Source organism: Hypanus sabinus, chromosome 8 (assembly GCF_030144855.1).
Source record: "Hypanus sabinus isolate sHypSab1 chromosome 8, sHypSab1.hap1, whole genome shotgun sequence".
In the NCBI taxonomy this organism is placed as follows: Eukaryota; Metazoa; Chordata; class Chondrichthyes; order Myliobatiformes; family Dasyatidae; genus Hypanus; species Hypanus sabinus.
This window is the reverse complement of record NC_082713.1, coordinates 132,106,394-132,131,164: the sequence shown is the minus strand read 5'-3', so window position 1 is coordinate 132,131,164 and position 24,771 is coordinate 132,106,394. Positions and strand designations below refer to the sequence as shown.

Sequence of the window (24,771 nt, the reverse complement as noted above, 5' to 3'; positions counted from 1 at the left end):
TTTGGTTTTCATTAGAGCAATGCTCAGTTTCCTAAAATGGGAAGCCATTTAAGGAGAAGACACATTTAGGTCATTGTGACTACCTTAGAATGAAGGATTCATGGGAAGTCCATAATATTTTGTGTTGCCCATGATAAATCTCCCCGTATTGGCTGATCTCAACCAGAACGTTGAATGATTGGGATCCCTCATAACTCATGAGGAGCTCCAGGTTCTGAGGGAGTGTCTTAAGCGCAGGGAGTTACAAAGACAGAAATCCCCTTTTAATTTTCTCATTTATTTAAATCAATTTAAAATGCCGTTTTAACAAATTCTGATTAACAGAGATATTCAAGATACCTGATAAGTCATTCAATAACACATCAAAAGATTACTAGGTTGTTCAGAAGCCTCATGGGAGAGGTACAAAGTGAGGGCACAAGGTCAAATAGACCTACAGGACTACCAAATTATAGTGCACCTATTTGGGTGTGGGACAGGTGCAAACATAAGTTACAGGTCAGGCATAATCCAACAAAATAGTTTGTTTTTGTTCTGGAGTATAAAGTGGAAGGGAAAGTCATAATACCAATCCTCTCAACTGGAATAAATAGTGTTGCAAATTGTATAAAATGTATTTAGAGAGGTACATGTAGTAATTTTAATATTGTTTAGTGTTAAGGGAAACAATTCTTGTGACTTTATTGTGTGTTTTAATTCAGTGGAATATTTCTTGAAATTTTTTTAAGGGTTAGAAATGATTAAACAGTGTGCATAATGAATACAGTATACTGTACTGTATATAGTTCCCTCTGTGGGCTGCTGCTTTGATACTTGTATACATCCACCATGAAATGAAGAATTAACTCTCAAACCACAAGAACAAAATACATCCAATTCCTGAATTCAAAATCTTGCTGAATCATTTGAATTTTAAAGCAATCAGTTTCAAAATATATTTATAATAAAATCAGACCTATTTGGCAACAGTTAGGCCAGTTTCTACTACAGAATCATAAAATTTAAGAGGGCAAGGTGTAGACACTAGTTTTGGATGAAAAGTTTGGTAACACAAACACCTAGCTGAGCTATTCTACAAATTTAATAGTATCTGAACTCAGAATCAGAATCAGGTTGAATATCACCAGCATATATCGTGAACTGTGTTAACTTTTATGGCAGCAGTACAATGAAATACATGATAAGTAAATATAGAGAGGGAAAAAGATTAAATTACAGTAAGTATATATATCTAATAACTAGTTAAAATAAGTAGTGTAAAGAAAACAAACAAGAAAGAAGTGAGGTAGTGTTCATGGGTTCATTGTCCACTTAGAAATCAGATGGCAGAGGGTGATCGATATTTCAAAGCAGAGCTTCACAGCAGTTTCCCTGAGTTGAAGAATGACTAATTAGCAAGAGGGACTCATTAGAAAAGGTCAAAAAGAATAATTCAAGTGCAAGCAGAGCGGCCATTCGTTTGCAGTGTGCCAGTATTTTGAGTGACTTTGGCTCATCAGGCTTGGGTGAGGTACATTGTCTTGTAAGTTACTCTCTGTCTTTATTTGTTCAGTTCTTAACTTTTAGGGCATTGTAGATTAGTGAGAATGGCTCCAGGGGCAGTGTATTGTACTCTGTGGGATGTGGGAAGTCTGGGAAACCTTGAGTATCCAGGATAAGCACATTGCACCAGTTGCAGCTCCTGAGAGAACATATTAAGGAACTGGAGTTGCAGCTCGGTGACCTCGACTACTGCTGGAGAATGTGGAGCTCATAGACAGGAGTTACTGGGAAGTAGTCACCCTAAGGTTGCAGGGGACAGGAAAGTGGGTGACTGTCAGGAGAAAGAGGGGAAATGCACAGTGCAGAGTAAACCTGTGGCCATTCTCCTCAATAATAAGTATATAACTTTAGATAATGTCAATGGGAACGACCATCTGGGGGGGAGCCACAGTGACCACGTCTCTGGCACTGAGTCTGCTGCTGTGGCTCCGGAGAGCAGAGAGGTGAACTGCAGTGTTGATAGGAAATTCCTTAATCAGAAGAATAGAGATGAGGTTCTGTGGGCACAATAGAGACATCTGGATGGTATGTTGCATCCCTGGTGCCAGAATCAGGGATGTCTTGGATAGGGTCCATGGCATTCTCAAGGGTGAAGATGAGCAGCCAGAAGTCTTGGTGCATGTTGGCACCGATGACATAGGTAGACAGGGTGAGGAGGTCCTGAAGAGAGATTTTAGGGAGCTGAGAAACAGGACCTCCAGGGTAGTAATCTCTGGATTTTTGCCTGTGCTACATGCCAGTGAGTGTAAAAATAGAATTATTTGGCGGGTGAACATGTGGCTGAGGATCTGGTGCAGGCATAGGGGTTCAGATTTATGGATCATTGGGATTTCTTCTGGGGAAGGAATGACCTGTACAAAAGATTCAGGTTACACCTGAAACTGAGGGAGGTCCAATTTTCTTGCAGGAAGGTTGACCAGAGTTGTTCGGGTGGGATCCAGAATGACAGTGTTGAAGATGAGATAATTGGTTTACAAACAGAGGCAATCTGCCATGAGTCTCCTAGCAAGGAGAGGGTGATGATAGAGCAAAATTGCAGTCAATAGGATGAGTTGCAATGTAAAAGGTGGACAAAATCAAAAAGGGTGAATACAGGACTTGAAGGTATTATATTTGAATTCATGCAATATATGAAATAAGGTAGATGAACTTGTGGCATATTTATAGATTGGCATGTATGATGTTGATTGCAGCACTGAATCATAGCTGAAATAAGATTATAGCTAGGAGCTTAATGTCCAAGGATACATATTGAATTGAAAGGGCAGGCAGGAAGGCAGAGGGGGTGGTGTTGCTCTGTTGTTGAAAAATAAAATCAAATCATTAGAAAGAGGTGACATAGGGTTGGAAGGCGTTGAATCATTGTGGATAGAGCTAAGGGACTACAAGGGTAAAAAAGACCCTGATGGGACGTGGTCTACAAATTGCAACAGGAGACAGAAAGTGCATGCCAAAAGGGCAATGTTACAATAGTCATGGGGGATTTCATTATGCAGATAGATTGGGAAAACCAGGTTGGTGCTGGATTCCAAGAGGAATGCATACGAGATGGATTTTTAGAGCAAATTGTGGATGAGCCCACTAAAGTATCAGCTACTCTAGATTGGTTGTTGTGCAATGAACCAAAATCTGTTTGAGTGCTCAAGGTAAAAGAAACCTTAAGGATAAGTGATCATAATATGATCAAATTCACCCTGAAATTTGAGAAGGAGAGGCTAAAGTCAGATGCATCAGTTATACAATGGAGTAAAGGGAATTACAGATGCATGAGAGAGGAGTTGGGCAGAATTAATTGGAAAAGAACACTGGCAAGGATGACAGCAGAGCAACAATGGCTGGAATTTGTGAAAGCAAGTTGGAAAGCACAGGATATATGTATCCCAAAGAAGTAGTATTCATAAGCCAGATGACATAACCATGGCTAACAAGAGAAGTCAAAGCCAACATAAAAGCCAAAGAGAGGACATATAATAGAACAAAGATTAGTGGGAAGTTAGAGGATTGAGAAACTTTCAAATACTAACAGAAGGCAACTAAATAAGTCAGTAAGAAGGTAAAGATGGAAAACAAAGGTAAGATTGCCAATAATATTAAAGAGGATACCAGAAGTTTCTTCTGAAACATAAAGTGTAAAAGAGAGTTGAGAGTGGATATTGGGTTGCTGGAAAATGATGCAGGAGAGGTAGTAATGGGGTACAAGGAAATGATGGATGAACTGAATAAGTATTTTCATCAGTCTTCACTGTGAAAGACACTAGCAGTATGGTGGAAGTTCCAGGTGTCAGGGGTCATGAAGTGTGTGAAGTTACCATTACTGGATAGAAGGTTCTTGGGAAACTGAAAGGTCTGAAGATAGATAAGTCACCTGGACCAGGTGGTGTACACCCCAGGGTTTTGAAAGAAGTAGCTGAAGAGATAGTGGAACATTAGTATTGATCTTTCAAGAATCACTAGATTCTGGAATGGTTTTGGAAGACTTGAAAATTGTAAATGTCCCTCCACTCTTCAAGAAGAGAGAGAAGCAGAAGAAAGGAAATTACATGCCAGTTAATCTGACCTCAGTGGTTGGGAAAATGTTGGAAATGATTGTTAAGGATATGGTTTCAGGGTACTTGGAGGCACATGACAAAATAGACCTAATCAGCATGGGTTCCTCAAGGGAAAATTTAGCCTGACAAATCCGTTGAAATTATTTGAAGAAATAGCAAGCAGGATAGACAAAGGGGAATCAGTTGATGTGCATTTGGATTTTCTGAAGGTCTTTGATAAGATGCACACTTCAGGCTGCTTAACAAGCTATGAGCCCATGATATTACAGGGAAGATTCTAGCTTGGATAAAGCAGTGGCTGAGTGGCAGGAGACAAAGAGTGGGAATAAAGGGAACCTTATCTAGTTGGCTACTGGTGACAAATGGTGTTCCACAGGTGTCTACGTTGGGATCAATTATTTTTACATTATATGTTGATGATTTTGATAATTAAATTGGTGCAAAGTTTGTAGATGATATGAAGATAGGTGGAGGGCAGGTAGTTTTGAGGAAGTAGAGAGGCTACCGAAGGACTTAGACAGATTAGGAGAATGGGCAATGAAGTGGCAGATGGAATACAATGTCAGGAAGTGCATGAATATGCATTTTGGTAGAAGAAATGAAAGGGTTGACTATTTTCGAAATTGAGAGAACATTTTTTAAAAATGAGGTGCAAGGGGACTTGGGAGTGCTTGTGCAGGATTCCCCAGAGATTAATTTGCAGGTTGAGTCTGTGGTGAGGAAGGCAAATGTAATGTTAACACTCATTTCAAGAGGACTAGAATATGAGAGCAAGAATGTAATGTTTAGAGTTACTAAAGCACTGGTGAGGCCTCACTTGGAGAAAGTTCGAAGGAGGTTCACAAAAATGATTCCAGGTTTGAATAGCTTGTCATATGAAGAGCGTTTGATGGCTTTGGGCCTGTAACTCAAAAGAATAAGTTGTGACCTCATTGAAATCTGTCAAATGGTGAAAGGCCTTGATAGAATAGATTTCGAGAGATGTTATCTATGGTGGGAGAGTCCAAGACCAGAGGTCACAGCCTCAGAACAGAGGGTTGTCATTTTAGAGCAAGAGATGAAGAGAAATTTCTTCTGCTGGAGAGTGCTGTGTCTGTGGAATTTGTTGCCTCAGGCAGCTGCAGAAGCTAAGTCTGTATGTATATTTAAGGCAGAGGTTAATAGATTACTGATTAGTCAGGGCATGAAGGGGTACGGGGGTGAAGGCAGGAGATTGGGGCTGAGAGGAAAAATGGATCAGCCATAATGAAATGGCAGAGTAGATTTGATGGGCCAAATAACCTAATTCTGCTCGTATATCTTATGGTCTTATTGAAAGAAGCTGTTTCTGAATCACTGAGTACATGCCTTTAGGCTGTGTCTCCTTTCCAATAGTTACAATGATCTTTTTGTAACTTTCAGATTTGAGGTTTTGCAGGAGGAGTTGGATTTAAAGAAGTATTTTAAGTATGAGGAAAAAGGAATATTTTGGCAGTATCAGCTAGTGCATTGCCACATAGCACAATTGGCAGAAATTTGGAAGCAAGTAGATTTATGCATTTAAGTTCAGGAAATGGCATACAAGTGTTAATGATGATGTTAGAAAATAATCATCTTTGTTTCATGGTATTTTAGAATAAAAGCCAAGTAACATGATTATGTGTCAGTTCTGTGTATGAAATATGTAGCAGTTGAATTTGCAGAAGCATTTCATAGTTAATTTATAAATATGCAAATCAAGTACTGAAGAGTATTTCCACTTTTTCAGTTTTGCCACTGACCTACTGGTAAGTATTTTATATTTCCTGCTTTTGCAATTCAATGACATTCACAGAATTTCAATTTAAGTAACAGCTGACAAAGCTGTAGGCAGTCCTCACATACTGTTCAGGATTCTAGTATAAACCTGTCTGTCAGTACGGTGAAACAAGTTCATCTGATCCAAGTCCAGTGGGCCTGCTGACTCCTCCTATTTTGCATCCTTTATGAATTCCATTGTTTTTCTTTTGGTTTCTCTATCATGTCTATTCTGGTGAGGTTTATACCCCAGTGCTTGACCTGTCTTCCTGGCTGGTGTATTCATGGATACCTTCAGCCTTTTGCTATGGCAAAGTTGGGTCCCCACCTGTTTCAGGCAGGCTTCAGTCATACTGGTGCCCAAGAAGAGCATGGTGACCTGTCTAAATGACTATCGCCCAGTGGCACTTACATCCACAGTGACGTGTTTTGAGAGGCTGGTGTTGAAGCATATCAGCTCCTGTCTGAATGGCAGCTTGGATCAGCTCCAAAGCAACATGTCTGCTGCTGATGTTATCTCATTGGCTCTTCACTGAACTCTGGAACATCTGGGCAGCAAAGCTGCATACACCAAGAATATCTTTATCGATTACAGCTCGGCATTTAACACCATCATCTCCTCAAAATTAATCAGTAAGTTCCAAGACCTGGGCCTCAACACCCGCTTGTGCAATTTGATTCTGGATTTCCTCACTTGTAAACCCCAGTCAGTTCAGATTGGCAAAAACATCTCCTTCACAATTTCCTTCATCACAGGAGTACCGCAGGGGTGTGTATTTAGCCCTCTGTTCTACTCACTTTACACCTATGTCTGTGTGACTAAGTTCAGCTCCAAAACCATATGCAGGTTTGCTGATGACATCACTGTTGTGGGCTGTATCAAAGGGGTTGATGAATCAGCATAGAGGAGGGAGCTTGAAAATTTGGCTGAATGATGTAATAATAACAACCTCTCACTCAATGCAAATAAAACCAAGGAACTGAAAGTAAACTTCAGGACAGGTAAACCAGAGGTCCATGAGCCAGCAATGATTGGAAGATCAAAGGTGGAGAGGGTCAGTAACTTTAAATTCCTGGGTGTCACTATCTCAGAGGACCTATCCTGGACCCATCATATAAATATTATTGCTGAGAAACCACGACAGTGCCTCTGCTTCCTCAGGAATGTGGAGGTTTGGCATGTCATCGAAAACCTTGGCAAACTTCTATAGATGTGTGGTGGAGAGTGTGCTGACTGGCTACATGACAGCCTGGTATGGGTACACCAAAGTCTTATTCCTTTAGTAAGCACATTTCTTGTAGTTTCTTCTTGTTACTTTCGCCGAGTGCATATATTGCAACATATTAGCTTACCACTCTGGGACTGTCTACTCCACTTTGTCACATAAAATGGTTACAAAAATATAAAGTTCAATACATATTTCCAAGATGACTATAGTGAATGTAGGACTAACTGGGGATATAAAGGGGAAACATGCTCTGAGTTGGAGGAGGTAGTGAGGTTTTTAATGAATACTTTGCTTCAGTATTCATCAGTGAAAGGGACCATGTACAACAGACTGGAATATGCTGGAATACGTCAAGGCTAAGAAAGAGGATATGCTGAAGTTTTTGAAAAAAACATTAGGATGGATAAATCTTTGGAGCCAGGTGGGATAAGCCTTACGTTACCATGGGAAGTGAGGGAAGAGATTGCTGCACACTCAGTGATGACCTTTGTATCCTCTCTGGCCACAGGAGTAGTACCAGAAGATTGAAAGATGACAGATGTTAATCCTTTGTTCAAGAAAAGTAATGCAGATAATCCTGGGAATTATGATCTTACATTAATGGCGGACAAACTACTGGTGTAGATTTCTAGAGACAGCAGTGATAAGCAGCTAGAGAAGCATAGTCTGATTAGGGACACTCAGCATGGTTTTGTAAGGGATAGGTTATGCCTACAAGCCTGATTGACTTTTTCAAGGAAGTGGCCAAACAAATAGATGAAGGAAGAATGGTGGATGTGGTGTAAATGGATTTTGTTAAGGTGTTCAACAAATTCCCCATGATAGGCTCATTCAGAAATTCAGGAGGCCTAGGAACCAGGGAAGCTTAGCTGAGAGGATTCACAATTGGTTTCCAATAGGAGGCAGAGGGTGGTAGTAGATGGGCAGGATTCTGCTTGGAGGTCAGTGACTAGAGTGTTCAGCGGGGATCTGTTCTGAGACCCAGCTCTTTGTGATTTTTATAAAAGACTTGGATGGAAGTTAGAAAGGTGGGTTAGTAAGTGTGGAGATGACATGAAGGTTAGTGGTGTTGTGGAAAGTGTAGAAGATTGCTGGAAGTTACAATAGGACATTGACAGGATGGAGAATTGCACTGAGAAGTGGCAGATGGAGTTCAATCTGGAAAGTTGTGAAATATACATTTTGGAAGGTTGAACTCGATGGCAGAGTACAACGTTAATGGTAGGATTATTAGCAGTGTGGAGGAACAGAGGATATTGAGATCTAAGACCATAAATCCCTCAAAGCTGCTGCACAAGTTGTTAGAGTAGTTAAGATTGAGGGAAGGTTAAGTGAGCTATGGCTTTACTCTTTAGGAGGATGAGGGGATGATAGAGATGTATAAGATAATGGGCATAGAATGAGTGAACAGCCTGTGCCTTTTTCATGGAGTTGCACTGGCTAATTCAAGAGGACATACTTTTAAGGTGAGTGGAGGGAAGTACAGGAGGGATGTCAGAGTTAATTTTTTTTTACACAGAGGGTGGTAAGAGCCTAGAATGTACTGCTGGGGTATTGGTAGAGGCTGATACATTAGGGACATTTAAGTTACTCTCAGGCACATGGATGAAAGAAAAATGGAGGGTTATGGGCTATGTAGGAGGAAAGGTTAGATTGATCTTGGAGTATGTTAAAAGTTGGGCACAACATCATGGGCCAAAGATCTATATTTCTGTACTGTTCTATATACATTGCACAACTTTCACACAATTATTCTGCTTCATTAATTTACTTTTCCTTCAGACCAAATAGCTGTTATTCACTAATCTCTAAAACCCTCTTTGACCTTGCACTAACACCCTTAATCTCTCCTGAATATAATGGAAGCCACAAACCTTCCCTTATGTTCCCTTATTCCCCTCCTGTGAATTTGAAAACATGCCTTGTTTCTGGTATTTTAATACATTGAGTGGACAGAATCTGGCATGCAGTGCTGTAGCAGAAGCAACAGCATATTCAAATGTAACATTCAAAATCACTTGAATAAGTATAAATTTTCAGTACTAGGCAATAAAATGGACTGTTCTTTCATAGTGCTAGCATGGATTGAACAGGCCAAATAGCGTTCTTCTGTGCTATCTTTCTTCATATCGATTAAACAGCAGCAGTAATCTTTTTAATCTTCTCCACAGATGCGCTCTGACCTGTTAAGTTCCTTCAGCATTTCTAATATGTTGATCAGAATAATTGTTAAATCAAAGGCACTGACCTGGAATAAAAGCTTTGAGAGTCCCATTAACAAGTCTAAGGAGTTTGCCTCAAACCTGAATTTAATCCGAGAATACATTTTGATAATAAAAGAAAATATTCTTTCATATACCACCCTTTCTTATGGGATTATTGCAAAGTAGAGAGAAAGAGTATGGCTTGTTTTAATTACTTGCTCCTGCCTGCAAAAGTCTTAACTCATTTGTAAGCTCCTGAGTATTTTTTTCCTTTTTCTGGTCAATGTAATTATGCTCTCCTGAGGTGTGGTTCTTCTGGGAGAAGATGTGGATTGAGACTGCCACTCCACTGAGCAATGGAAATTTTCTCCTCTGATGAACCCATTGTATCTGACTTGTTCCAAATTGTAGAACAACCCCGCATCCTTCTCAGCTTCATTGGAAGAGGTAGATAACAGGAAGTGGTCATATGCAGAAATTTTCAACCAGTGTGGTAAATGAAAGATGATGGAGACATTGAGAGCCTTGAATTATATTATATTTAAAATCACAAAATTAAGTTTTTATGGACAATACCTTCTTGGCTAATTTGCTTTTGAGAAAGTGAGTACCTAAATTCTTAAGGTTCAAACAAACCCTTATTAATTTCCTTCCAACCACTTAAGAAACTTAGCTCTACCAATTACCTTTTTGTTCAGCATTTTCAACATTGTACATCAGCACTAAAGATAATTGCAATTTCAATTTTACAGGTCATTCTTGCATTGACAACTTTCAACTTGCCACTTTCTTGGCTATTTTTTGGTGGAGATTCCCGGCTTTATAGAAGGTAAGATGGTATTTCTGATGTTTTGAATCCTACATTTCCAGAGAATAGCTTTGCTCTGTGAATTTTTCCACATCTACAATAGAGGACTAATTTAAAGTTGAGTTTCTGCAAGTAAATAGATTAATTGTGAACATTATATGTAAGTTGTGAGATTTGAATGAATCTTGCAATTATGGTCAAAGCTAGCAATTTGATACTTATTGCCCATTCCTAAACAATGTTGACCTGGAGATGAGTGACATACAATGAAAATACTCCCATTGTACTTTTGTTAGAAATGAATCATAATAATATCGTGGCACAGAAGGAGGCCGTTTGACATATTGAGTGTGTTAAGAGAGGAGATCCAGGATTTAATCTCAGTAATATTGTGAGAATGGTGATATATAGCCATCATGGTATGATACTGCTTTGATGTTATTTGCCAGTTTTCTACATCTAGATAGCAGTGACTGCATGTTTCTGACATGATCTTCGTAGCATTCAGCAACATATTATTTAAGTAAGGTAAAGCTTTTCTGACAGCACATTTGGTATGAAATGAGATTGTGTCCTATTACAAGCCTCAAAGTGGAGGAGAAATTTGTTTTTGGGTGATATCAAGTCTGTGAAATGCATTGTCTAATGCTGGTTCTACGTACTGCACATGACTCTGAGTATTATTTATCGCCTATCAAAATGATATAACTAACACTACACAATCTTCTAACGGTATATTTCAAATGGTGGGAGGTGTGTGGAATGTGACAAGGGTGAAATCAGAGATTTTGTTTTGCATCATTGAGCAATTTGCTCTTTTATGTCTGCTCCTGCATAAGTAATTACTATTGAGCTTTCTCAAAGGTGACAGCAGGTGCGAGGAAAGGAAGATCATGTCATCAAGTGCTAGTGTGAAAAATGCTGGTCTCTCATTCTATATGACGTTCGCAGGGATCTCCACTGACTGTGGCAATGTGCATTATCCTGCTCATACCTCTTCACATTAAACATATCTTAGCTAAAGAGTTAGCTGAGAAGGGCCCCGACGATGACTTTCCTTCTGGCAGATAGCAGGGAGATCCTTCTGTTAAATACCAAGATCAGATTTGCTTTCTTTATTGAAAAAGGTCATAATTACAGCATCACTAATTTACCCCTGCATGCTCTCATCTTTCCAGCTGAGGAAGATAAAATTGTAAATTTCTGACTCTAGTTCCTTACTATCAAGTTTAGACTTTCAGCAGGGATAGTTACTCCTGTGGCCTTGTTTTCCAGATGGAATATGCACTTTTTAATTTCTGGTTGCATCAGAATGGCCAAAGGGGGAATTGGGTAGTTTGCGGTAGAATGGAACCAAGAGGAACTACACCAAAGACAGAGTCACAAAAGGGGGCTCTTCAAAGTGTTCTTCCAAATGGTATTACTTTCCTCTCTATTTGTCAGTTCATCTCTTTTCTTGACCCTCAGTGTTTCTGCCATACTTTGTCTAAATAGTACTGAGGAATCTTTGAATCATTGTTAGCGGTTTGCTAGAACTCTAAAGCCATTTCCAGTTTTTTGGGTCTTAGGTTTTCTGCTGCTCAAGTGCATCTAATACTGTTCCCTTGAAATGTGGTTTCATCAATCACTAGGATTAAACTCAATTAGCAAATGCGGAAATTAGATTCAACTGGAAGAAAAACTAAGGAGCGAAAAAATCTCCAATGCTATTTGTTTTTCACTTTTTTGAAAACCTAAAATTTTGTTGTCTTTTGAATTGCAGTGAGGATTATGGGAAAACATTTTCTGATATCTCAAGTATACTCAAGCACTGTTATATAAGGAAAGAATTTGGAATTAATGTAGGACCGAAGCATTCCAAGAAGGTGAGTTTCCAAAGTAAGATTTTCCTTCGGCTCCTCCCACTTTCTCCAGATTTGAGGGGTAGCCACAGGCGTTCTTATGGGCCACAGCTATGTTTTACTACTGATGCTGCCCCACCCGCATCTCCTCCATTTCCCATGCATCCATGCTTACCCCATTATCCCGCTGCCTTAATAGTAACACCTACAACCCCATGAGTCTCTGCATCCAAAACATTATCCTCTGCAACTTCTGCCATCTCCAAAGGAATCCTATTAGTAAATATATCAATTGCCCTCTCCCTCTCTCTCTCCCCCTCCCCTCCTCCCTCTCCCCTTCCTCTCTTTCTCCCCACTTTCCACAGGGATCCCTTGTCCAATCATCCCTCGCCACTCATCTCCCACCTGGCACTTATCTCTGTAAGTGGCCTAATTGCTACACTTGTGTATATGCCTCCTCCCTCACCTTCATTCAGGGACCCAAACAGTCCTTCCAGGGGAGGCAACACTTTACCTGCAAATCTACTGGGGTCATCTCTTGTGTCCAGTGCTTCAATGCGTCCCAATGTGGTCTCTATGTGGTGAGACCTGTCGTAAATTGAAGGACCACTTTGTTGAACACCTCTGTTCCATCTGCCAAAAGTGGAACTTGTGGTGGCCAAACCTTTTAAGTCTGATTCCCATTCCTGTTCCAACATGTTGGTCCATGGCCTCCCCTTGTGCCAAGATGAGGTCACCCTCATGGAGGAGAAACACCTTATATTCCATCCTGATGACACGAATACTGATTTCTCCTTCCAGTTTAAAAAATAATACTTTCCCGCTGCCTCCCCCTTCTTCTATTCCCCACGTTGGCCTCTTACCTCTTCACACCTATATATTGTCTCCCTCTGGGTCCCCTCCTCCTTCCATTTCTCCTTTGGTCCACTCTCCTCTCCTATCAGATTCCTTCCTCTCCAGCTCTTTACCTTTCCTACCCACCCGGCTTTACCTCCCCCCACTTTTCATTCTAGCATCTTCCCCCATCCTTTCCAACCCTGAAGAAGGGTCCTGGCCTAAAACATCAACTGTTTATTCATTTCCATAGATGCTGCCTGACCTGCTGAGTTCCTACAGCATTTTGTGTCTATTGCTTTGAATTTCCAGGATCTGCAAGACTTTCTTGTGTTTATTATTTTTCCAAAATGCATTAGTTCATATTAATTACAAATATTTAGGCAGATATTAATAAAGTACTCCTTTTCTGTCAACCAATAGGTGATTCTGATAGCAGATGAAGCAAAACAAACAAGACGCAGTGGCATAATGTTGCGGTCATCTGATTCTGGTCGGTCATTTCATTACCTCCGTCTCCCCTTCCACCCTAGCCAGCCAATGAGATATCACTCCACCCATTCAGATCACCTGCTGGCCTACAGCACTTATGTAAGTAAGGCAAAAATAGATTTTTAAAATGTTTATCTTGCTCCACTGTGATTGCCTGTAAGGGGAAATATTTCTGAAGTGTTTTATTGGAACATTTGGAATCTGCTCTCACTTTGTCTTCTTTTTCGTCTACTACAGCATGATCTTTGGTTTTCTCAAAATTTTGGTGATACATGGAAAAAACTCCATCAGTTTGTCTATACATGTTCATGGTAAGTTGTAACTTACTTTTAATACGGTGGATTCCAGGTAATTGGGACACATGGGATCAGTACATTTTGGCCCAATTAAGTGGCTGCCACAATTAGCCGAAGTTTCCTGGAAGTAGTTAAAAGACATTAAAAAAAAGACAAACTTCCATTTAACTGAGTAAGAAAACATGTATTTAAATAAAATACAGAACAAATTAAAACACTGCCAAAATTACTGCAATACTATATAACTGTGCTTTAATTTGTCATTGCTCTTTGAACACAAACACACACAAATGATGCTATTTAAAAACTGTTCGCTCTAAATATGGTGTAGTGTTTAACAACGTATGACATGCACATTGACTGACACTAGTTAGAAACTGTTCGGCAACATTCTCCTGTCCCAATTAGGCAGCACTGTGTCCCAAATAAAAGAAGGGAATCTAGGCTACTTTCTCTATTTGTTTTTGTCCTTTAAGAGTTTTCCTAAATAAGTAGCTGCCCTGGCTAACCAATGGAGCAAATAACTGGAATTCACCTTACACTAATGATTTGAAATATGCTTTATAACAACCGTTTATAAAATTTCAGGAAACTGCAAAATTTGAAAAGTTTTGTTATTGTGCAAAAGAAAAAAACATTACAGTAGCAGGTGAATTATGATGTCATTATATAGATTTTCCCTCCAATCATCCTTTCTCTTAACCATGCCATCTTTTTTCTCCTGATTGGGCATTATGAATGTGAAAACCTGGTTGACAGGAAAAACCTAGCTGGTCCATTAAATCGTGCTCATTCCAAAGGCATGCTGATTTGTAGTTTGATTGGCTGATGTAAATTACTGCAGTGGAGGTAGGTGGTTAGAGTATTTAGGTTGTGGGTGATGGATGTGAGAGAGAGAGATTAGCTTACAGGTAAAGAAGTGGGGGGATAAAATTATTTTGAAAATCATCATAGACTCGATGGGATGATATCCTTCTTTGTCATAACTAAATATCAAATACGAAATAGTTTCCACGTCTGACAGCCAAATTTTGTGACATAAGATTACTAATATTAAACAAATCATCCAATTTTTCACATATAATATTAACTCTGGCATCCAGCAGTATATAGATTCCCATTGGAGGTCTCTCTATGTGGAACTGGGGATGGAGACAGCAGTGTCATAGAACTGATTTTTAAGTTGGTTCATGGACTCCCAGGTTGCCTGCCAATTTTGTGTCCCAGTGGAATCAGTGCTTTATGTCTATGCGATTGCGAGAGATTGCTACCCCCGCTTGAGTATTTGAAGAATCTACTTCTTAAATTCTGTTTGCACTTCAGCCCCACTTTCCTGATATTGGGCAATTTGTGCAGAAGGTGGCAAGTTGTTCAGAGGACCTCCTTGTTGGTCTTCTACTGGGGCTAGCCAAGGTGGCCATTCATAGTATAGGCAATAGGCCTGGAGGTTTCCACCCAAACTGACTGTGTTTCACTTTTTTGAGATTGCGTCTGTGTCTACGTGTCACTGGGAAGAGAGCACACAGTGTCCATCAGTTCTCTGGAGACCTTCTGGAACCAGTGGCACCACAAGAGTTGAAATGTATGCTGGACAAATTTTTAAATATTTTCATTTTATGTTTTAATTTAATGTATATTTGTAAAAAAAATCAAGCAATATGTAAATATTATAAACAAATCTTTAAAATAAAAAGATTACATGGAAATGTGATCTTACTTTCCTTCTTATTTCCCCAACCAATTTGTCCCAGACCACCATACCAGGACTTTGGTGGTCAGCAAAAGGACATTATTGGTTCATGTATGATTTTGAAAGGGAATTTAAAGTCATCTGATGTTACAACAATCTTGACAACAATTACTTTCAGGAATGACAAGGAAATTTCTCATAGGGAAAGACCTGCCATGATCATTTTGTGTGTGTTACTGCACTTTTTGCTGCTGGCTTTTAGGGAATCAATGAAGAATCTCATTTTTGGTGATGTTTAGTAGCTTCCTCTCAGTTTTCACTACTCTCAGTCATGCAAGTCCTGGGTGGAGTCTCAAGAATACCATTGCACTAAGATGTAGAAAGCTTCTTCATTGCTTTTTCCACTACAATTTTGTTTTATTAGTCAGGGTTGTTAGCCCTGAACTGAACCCCCAAACCTGCAGAACCAGTGGACCACCCTTAGTCTGGCCTCTTCCCTTTGACCTGTTTGGCATAGGTGACCCTACCAAGAGCCAAAGCATAAAGCCCTGATTCCAACTAATGGTCCTCCATTGGTTAACACATTCTGAATTTAAATGGAAAATTGGTGGTCCCTTCTCTACCCTTGTCACATGTAATTTTCCTTTTATATATATATATATAAGTCACAGACTGCTCCCTAACAAAATTATTATGGAATTTTGCTTGGCTTGGAATCACTATCTAAAGATTATGCAGGCCGATCAATAAGCTCTAGGATTCAAAATAAATTGGAACTCATTTGGGAATGTCATTTGGGAACTTCATGAAATAATGAAGATTAATTCTTCCTGCTCAGTTGAAATATGCCCACTCATAGCTTCATCCTCATTAAATACAGCACTGGCAACTCTTTGAAAAGATAAAAAATATTCAAACGCTAGAAATAGGAAAATACTGAAATACTGGAAATGCTTAGAGTGGGTCTGATAATGTCTGCAGAGAGACAAATACTTATCATTTCTAATTAATAATTTTTCTTTAAAACTAAATGAGGAAAATGAACTTAGAATGCAGTAAAGAGTGAGAGAGGGAGAAAGGAAGGGAGAGGGTAAGAAAAGTGAAGTATGTGATTAGGATCCAAGAAAGACAGTGTGTCACATGTGGTGGTGGAGCCAATGGTAAAAATTTATTTCTCAGAGCTGCTCTGTCTGAAAGTGGTATAAGTAGAAGATAAATAAGAAAAGTGCTGAAATTTCAGCACTTCTAAATTTCAAAAACAATACTAAATTTATGCAAAATTAAAAATGGTTGCTGGAAAGACTCAACAGATCATACAGCAGCTGTAGAGAGAGAAAAACAGAGTTGTTATGGAGTTGATATTTCATGAAAGTGTCCATCATTAAATGATCAAGCTGAAATAATGTGCCTATTTTGAGAATATGATGTCAGATTCGAGAATATGCTCAGCTTGTCTTTGAAATGCAACATCCCCTGACTTTTACGATATCTGTTCCATGACCACTTACAGTCTAGAAGTATTCTGGATGTTTATGAGGACTTTGGAGCTTTGCATCTCAAGTCCTGCATAAGTAGTAGAAAAAGACCAGATCACCTCACAAACTACCGTCACTTTGACCATCACTTGCCCCATCTGTAGAAGAATCTATGTTTTTCATGATGGCTTCATCTGCTACATCAGAATCCACAGAACCAAAATGGAGGCAAGTCATCCTTTATCCTGAGGGACTGCCTGAGAAGAAGAATCCATTGCATTAATTCTCCATTCCAAACTCTCTTTTGTTTCCTACACTTCCAACAAATGCTAAAGAATTGGTATGTTATAATAATTAAGGCTCAACACTGAATTCCATCAAATCTGTTAATTAGTCTTTCCAGCTTGTGTCTATTCTGATGAAAGGTAATCCACCTGAAAAGCTATATTTTTGCAATCTTTACAGATAACAACTCTTAATCTTTTGGCATTCTCTTTTATTTCAGATTTCTTTTAATTGTAGGGTGCATCTCATGGTTCTAGCATTTTTCCCTCTTGTGTTTTTCATCTTCCATGTTTCCCTTAGAGTAGTCATAGAAGCTTCATATAACAAGCCTGCTCCACTATCTCTCTGCTGGCTTCGTGCTGCCTCATTCCTGTACTGAAGACGCCACGCCCCAGTGGCTCCAATGACTACAGACCAGTGGCATTGAACTCCTACATCATGAAGACCTTGGAGGTTCTTGTTCTAGAGCAGCTCTGGCCTATGGTTAGGCTACACTTAGACCCCCTTCAGTCCGCCTATCAGCCCCAACTAGGAGTTGAGGATGCCATCGTCTACCTGCTGAACTGTGTCTACGCCCACCTGGACAAGCCGGTGAGCACTGTGAAGGGTCATGTTTTTTGACTTCTCCAGTGCGTTCAACACCATCCGTCCTGCTCTGCTGGGTGAGAAGCTGACAGTGATGCAGGTGGATGCTTCCCTGGTGTCATGGATTATTGATCACCTGACTGACAGACTACAGTACGTGCGCTTGCAACACTGTGTGTCAGACAGAGTGGTCAGCAGCACTGGGGCTCCACAGGGGACTGTCCTGTCTCCCTTTCTCTTCACCATCTACACCTCGGACTTCAACTACAACACAGAGTCTTGCCATTTTCAGAAGTTTTCTGATGACTCTGCCATAGTTGAATGCATCAGCAAGGGAGATGAGGCTGAGTACAGGGCTACGATGGGAAACTTTGTCACATGGTGCGAGCAGAATCATTTGCAGCTTAATGTGAAAAAGACTAAGGAGCTGGTGGTGGACCTGAGGAGGGCTAAGGCACCGGTGACACCTGTTTCCATCCAAGTGGTCAGTGTGGACATGATGGAGGATTACAAATACCTGGAGATATGAATGGACAATAAACTGGACTGGTCAAAGACCACTGAGGCTGTCTACAAGAAGGGTCAGAGCCGTCTCTACTTCCTGAGGAGACTGAGGTCCTTTAACAACTGCCGGACGATGCTGAGGATGTTCTACGAGGCTGTGGTGGCCAGTGCTATCGTGTTTGCTGTTGTGTGCTGGGGCAGCAGGCTGAGGGTAGCAGACACCAACAGAATCAACAAACTCATTCGTAAGGCCAATGATGTTGTGGGGGTGGAACTGGACTCTCTGACGGTGGTGTCTGAAAAGAAGATGCTGTCCAAGTTGCATGCCATCTTGGACAATGTCTCCCATCCACTCCATAATGTACTGGTTAGGCACAGGAGTACATTCAGCCAGAGACTCATTCCACCAAGATGTAACACTGAGTGTCATAGGAAATCATTCCTACCCGTGGCCGTCAAACTTTACAACTCCTCCCTCTGAGTGTCAGACTCCCTGAGCCAATAGGCTGGTCCTGGACTTATTTCCACATGGTATGATTATCTTACTTTTATTTAATTATTCATGGTTTTATATTGCTATATTTCTTCACTATTCTTGGTTGGTGCGGCTGTAACGAAACCCAATTTCCCTCGGGATCAATAAAGTATGTCTATCTGTCTGCCTGTGTCATCACTTGATTATCACTTGGAAAACTCTTGATTTCCACCCCTCTTAAAACATGTTTCATTTCTGTTTTCATTGGCAACCCTATATGGCCAAATCATGCCAACCTCTTCTCCTTCTATAGTTTGAAATACTTAAAAACAGTTTGGATAAACAATAAGTCTAAAAAATAGTCTCCTCAACCCTCTTGGGAACTTAGGGCTCTATGATTATGTAGGAACAGAACTAGGCTATTCAGCCCCCCCGAGCCATAAAAGTAAATTATGTCTGATCTGTCCTTCACCTTCATTCATTTAGCTTCCTCAAAATTCTAACACAACATACTTCTATGTTTCACCAGGATAGATCTTGCTGTGTGTTTCATACATATTGAATTAATTTGACACATGGAGCTCACAATCACAATGGCAAGCAAACACTATTTTGTGACTGGATTTTGTGTCGCTATTGCATGACATTGTATTTTTTAAAATTCAGAGATTATTGATAATTTCTCATGACCTTTGATTTTAGGGGACCAGGAAGCACCATCTTTTTCTCAACTAATCCTAACGGCGTTTGTAAGTTTACTGGATTTTTTTACAAACATTTTAGATAGATCTTGAGTAGGATTTGACACTTTAATCTCTCCATCTTTCTCTTTCCCCCATCCCATTCTATCCCTGTTGTAGAGATCCGTCTATTGTTGGTGATGCATATTGCAGTGAAATTGGGCCAAATGAACTGCTTCCAGTTACACTTACTGATAGTGAATCCGCAGCTGATTTTTATATCCATTCAAGCTAAAAAAAAACCATTGAGTGGGCTGAAATATCGCTGCTGACTTGTTCATGTGTATTACCACCCAAACCTGATTTCACCCCAACTGACTCTTCAATTAGATTCTTGTATTTGCAAAATATGATTAATTTCTGCAACTTAAGTCAGCAAGAGTAAGGGAAAGTGATAGAAGATTGATGAGTAAACTTAATAAAAAGAACAAACCCCATTCATTGGGGCACAGCTTTGGAGAGGATTTTTTACAAACCACAGAGCTCATCCTTTTTAATGCTGAAGTTGTACTGACTTTGTTCACATGCTTGTGAACCAAAAAATGTCTTGAAGCGTCCAACTGGTTTAGCAGCTTCCTTCAGAGCACAAAGCACAACTAGCCAGTTTCTAAGTTCTGCAGCAGAAACTCAAACCACAGGAAGAAAGCTGACTGCCACAGTGACTTATACTGTACATTCTGCACCTGTACTGTACTCTGCAAAGGGAGGGTAACATAATAACATGTACAACATGCTGGAGGAACTCAGCAGGTTGGGCAGCATCTGTGGAAACAAGCAGTCAATGTTTCGGGCCGAGACCCTTCATCAGGACTGAAGAGGGTGGGGAGGGTGGGAAGGAGAAGGCTGGTAGGTGCCAGGAGCAAAACCAGTAAGGGGAAAGATCAAGGGGTGGGGGAGGGGATGCGGGGAGCGGATAGGCAGGAAAGGTGAAGAAGGAACGTGAGGGGAAAGCACAATGGGTAGTAGATGAAGGCAGAATCGTGAGGGAGGTGATAGGCAGCTGGAGGAGGAAGCAGAGTGAAACTGGGATGGGGAAAGGGAGGGGGAGGGAATTACTGGAAGTTGGAGAATTCAGTGTTCATGCCAAGGGGCTGGAGACTATCCAGCCGGTATATGAGGTGTTGCTCCTCCAACCTGAGGTTGGCCTCATTATGGCAGTAGAGGAGGCCATGTATGGACACATCCAAATGGGAGTGTGAGGCACAGTTGAAGTGGGTGGCAACCGGGAGATCCTGTCTGTTGTGGTGTACGGAGTGACGGTGCTCGACGAAGCGGTCTCTCAATCTGCGTCGGATCTCACCGATGTAGAGGAGGTTGCACCGGGAGCACCAGATGCAATAGATTACCCCAACAGACTCACAAGTGAAGTGTTGTCTCACCTGGAATGACTGTTTGGGGCCCTGAATGGTGGTAAGAGAGGAGGTTTAGGGACAGGTGTAGCACTTACACTTCCAGGGATAAGTGCCAGGTGGGAGATCTGTGGGGAGAGACATGTGGACCAAGCAGTCGCGGAGGGAATGATCCCTGCGGAAAGCGGAGATGGGTAAAAAGGGAAAGATGTGCTTAGTGGTGGGGTCCTGTTGAAGGTGGTAGAAATTGCGGAGGATAATATGCTGGATCCAGAGGCTGGTGGGGTGATAGGCAAGGATAAGGGGAACTCGGTCCCTGTTGTGTTGACGGGAGGATGGGGTGAGGGCCGAAGTGCAAGAAATGGAGGAGATGCGTGTGAGGGCATCATTGATGATGGCAGAAGGGAAACAATGATCCTTAAAGTAGGAGGACATTTGAGATTTCCTGGAACAGAAAGCCTCATCCTGGGAGCAGATGTGGTGGAGACGGAGGAACTGGGAATAAGGAATAGCATTTTTGCATTTGGCAGGATGGGAAGAGGTATAGTCGAGGTAGTTATGAGAGTCATTGGATTTATAGAAGATGTCACTGGACAGTCTGTCTCTAGAGATGGAGACTGAGAGATCGAGAAAGGGGAGAGAAGTGTCCGAGATGGACCAAGTGAATTTGAGGGCTGGTTAGAAGTTAGAGGCAAAGTTGATGAAATTGACGAGCTCAGCATGGGTGCAGGAAGCAGCACCAATGTAGTCGTCAATGTAGCAAAGGAAAAGTTGGAGAGCAGTGCCAGTATAGATATGGAGGATAGACTGTTCCACATAACCCATAAAGAGGCAGGCATAGCTGGGGCCCATGCGAGTGCCCATAGCTACACCCTTAGTCTGAAGAAAGTGGGAAGAGCCGAAAGAAAAGTTATTAAGTGTGAGTACCAGTTCCGCCAACTGGAGGAGTGTGGTGATGTTGGGGAACTGTTGAGGTCTATTGTCAAGAAAGTAGCAGAGGGCTTTGAGGCCTTCTTGATGGGGAATGGAAGTGTATAAGGATTGGACATCCATAGTGAAAATGAAGCGGTCGGGACCGGGGAACTGGAAGTTGTTGAAGAGGTGGACGGCATGGGATGTATCCTGGATGTAGGTGGGGAAGGACTGAACTATGGGTGACAAAATGGAGTCCAGGTAGGCAGATACAAGTTCAGTGGGGCAGGAGCAGGCCAAAACTATGGGTCTACGAGACAGTCAGGCTTGAGGAGATATAACTGAGCAGTGCAGGGTGTGGAAATTATGAGTTTTTTTGGCTGAGGATTGAACATAATAACAATAATCTGTCCTAGAGGAAAACTGTCCTAAGGAGAGACAATGTTGAAGGATGACTAAGGAGAGGGGAGGTCCACTGAAGAAATTTGTGCTTAGAGTCAGAGGAAGTGGCTGAGGTATCAAATGAGTACTTTGTATCAGTACTTATGAAGGAGAATTGATTTGAAGGATAGTGAAAGCAGAGCAGGGCATGCTAATGTACTGGGACATATTGATATTGTGGAGGAGATAATTCTGCTTTTTCTGAAAAGCATTCAGGTGGATCAGTCCCCACAGCCTAAGAGCATATATAGCAGTGTATTGAAAGAAGTAAGTGAGGAGATTGCTGGGGCTTTGACAAAGTTCTTTGTGGCCACACTGGCAATAAGTAAGGTCCTAGAAGTCTGGAGAGTAGCAAATGCTGTGCCTTTTTTCAAGAAAGGAAATGGTATAATCCAGCTAATTATAAGGCCAGCGAGCCTCAGGTCAATGGTAGGGAAGCTCCTGGATAGGTGACTGAGAGATAGGATTCATGCATACTTTGAAAGATATGATGGGTTTTATGCAGGGCAAGTCATGCCTTAAAAACATGACCAATGATTTTGAAGAGATGACAAAGTAGCTTCATGGGAACAAGGCAGTGGATGTTATCCATATGAACTTTAATAATGCATTTAATAAGGCCCTTCATGGTAGGTTGATTTAGAAGATAAACATGCATGGCATCAAGGATCAATTGCAAGTTTGGATTCAGAGCTGGCTTATTCATTGAAGAGATGTGGCTAGAGGTCCGTGACTTATAGTGTTCTGTGAGGATTAGTGCTCGAACCTCTGTTGTTTGTGATATACATCGATGGTATATAGATGGGTGGATTAGCAGGTCTGCAGATAACATCAAGAATAGCAGAGCTGTAACTGGTGTGAAGTACTATCAAAGATAACATTGGAATATAGTTCTGTTACAGGGAAGGCCAGAGAGTGATAGATGGAGTTTACACCAAGCAAATGTGAGGCTTTGCACATTGTGAGGTCAAATGAAAAGAGAAAGTATATAGTTAATGGTAGACCCTTTAATAGCATTGAGGTACAGTGAATCTTGGGATCCATAAGACCATAAGATATGGGAGCAGAAGTAGGCCATTCAGCCCATCGAGTCTGCTCTGCCATTCAATCATGGGCTGATCCAATTCTTCCAGTCATCCCCACTCCCCTGCCCTCTCCCCATACCCCTTGATACCCTGACTAATCAAGAACCTATCTATCTCTATCTTAAATGCATTCAATGACTTGGTCTCCACAGCCGCTCATGGCAACAAATTCCACAGATTTACCACCTTCTGACTAAAGTGATTACTCCGCACCTCTGTTTTAAATGGACGTCCTTCAATTCTGAAGTTGTGCCCTTTTGTCCTAGACTCCCCTACCATGGGAAATAACTTTGTCATATCTAATCCATTCAGGCCTTTTAACATTTGGAATGTTTCTGTGATTCTCCCCTCATTCTCCTGAACTCCAAGGAATATAGCCCAAGAGTTGCCAGACGTTCCTCATATGGTAACCCTTTCATTCCTGGAATCATTCTCATGAATCTTCTCTGACCTTTCTCCAATGTCAATATATCCTTTCTAAAATAAGGAGCCCAAAACTGCATGCAACACTCCCAAGTATAGTCTCACGAGTGCCTTACAGAGCCTCAATGTCACATCCCTGCTCTTATATTCTATACCTCTAGAAATGAATGTCAACTTTGCATTTGCCTTCTGCACCATCGACTCAACCTGGATGATAACCTATAGGGTATCCTGCACAAGGACTCCCAAGTCCCTTTGCATCTTTGCAATTTGAATTCTTTCCCCATCTAAATTATAGTTTGCCCATTCTTTCAGGAAAGTGCATGACCATACACTTTCCAACATTGTATTTCATTTGCCACTTCTTTGCCCATTTCCCTAAACAATCTCAGTCTCTGCAGGCTCTCTGTTCCTCCCCATATCTTTGTACCATCAGCAAATTTAGCCACAAATCTTTTAATCACATAGTCCAAATCATTGACATACATCGTATGAAGCAGCAGTCCCAACACCGACCCCCGTGGAACTCCACTGGTAACCAGCAGCCAGCCAGAATAGGATCCCTTTATTCCCACTCTCTGTTTTCTGCCGCTCAGCCAATGCTCCATCCATCCAGGTCCAGAGTTCACTAAAAATGTCTACACAAGTGGATAAGATGGCAAAGAAGAATTGGAGGGGGGAGTTTAGTACAAGCATAAGGAAGACATGCTGCAGCTGTCAGACTTGTCAGACCACACTTGGAGTATTGCATTCAGTTCTGGTCATTCTATTTTAGTCAAAAATTTTGATCACTTTACATGATATGAGCTTTTTTTCTTATAAAAATTGTGTATGAGATTTTTGTAAGTACTACTTTTATGATACTATGTGGTTGGGATGCTGCTCTGTGCGTACGTGTACTTATGCAGATGGCAATCAAATCAGTTTGACTATCTGCCTGAACATCATCATCCTTTCTTCAACTCTTGCAGCAGCACCTTTATTTTTCTTGTCAGGCGATCAGCAGATTTGCTTTTGTTCACTCTGAGATGAAATCTACACCCAGACCAACTAGGCTACAGATGTTTGCAATTATTCTTCAAGACTATCTCCGGTCATTTGTACTGAGAATCAACAACTCACTGCCACTTACGTGATGGTCACCAGCAGCTTTAAGTAGGAGACATAAAACAAACAAAGGCATTTTGAAGAGAGAAACAAGGGAAGAATATGCAGTGTGATTAGTTCACTTTTATA

General features: G+C 41.0%; 1 protein-coding gene across 1 annotated transcript in view; it reads left to right on the top strand.

The window, feature by feature from the left end:
- The window catches only part of LOC132398433 (sortilin-like), a 141,822-nt gene that overhangs the window by 62,564 nt on the left and 54,487 nt on the right, over positions 1-24,771 (top strand). Inside the window, exons 3-7 of the mRNA XM_059977856.1 lie at positions 10,053-10,129; positions 11,871-11,973; positions 13,207-13,374; positions 13,513-13,586; positions 19,288-19,334. Of these exons, the coding sequence (XP_059833839.1) occupies positions 10,053-10,129; positions 11,871-11,973; positions 13,207-13,374; positions 13,513-13,586; positions 19,288-19,334 (469 nt within the window). The remainder of the gene's footprint in view (positions 1-10,052; positions 10,130-11,870; positions 11,974-13,206; positions 13,375-13,512; positions 13,587-19,287; positions 19,335-24,771) is intronic.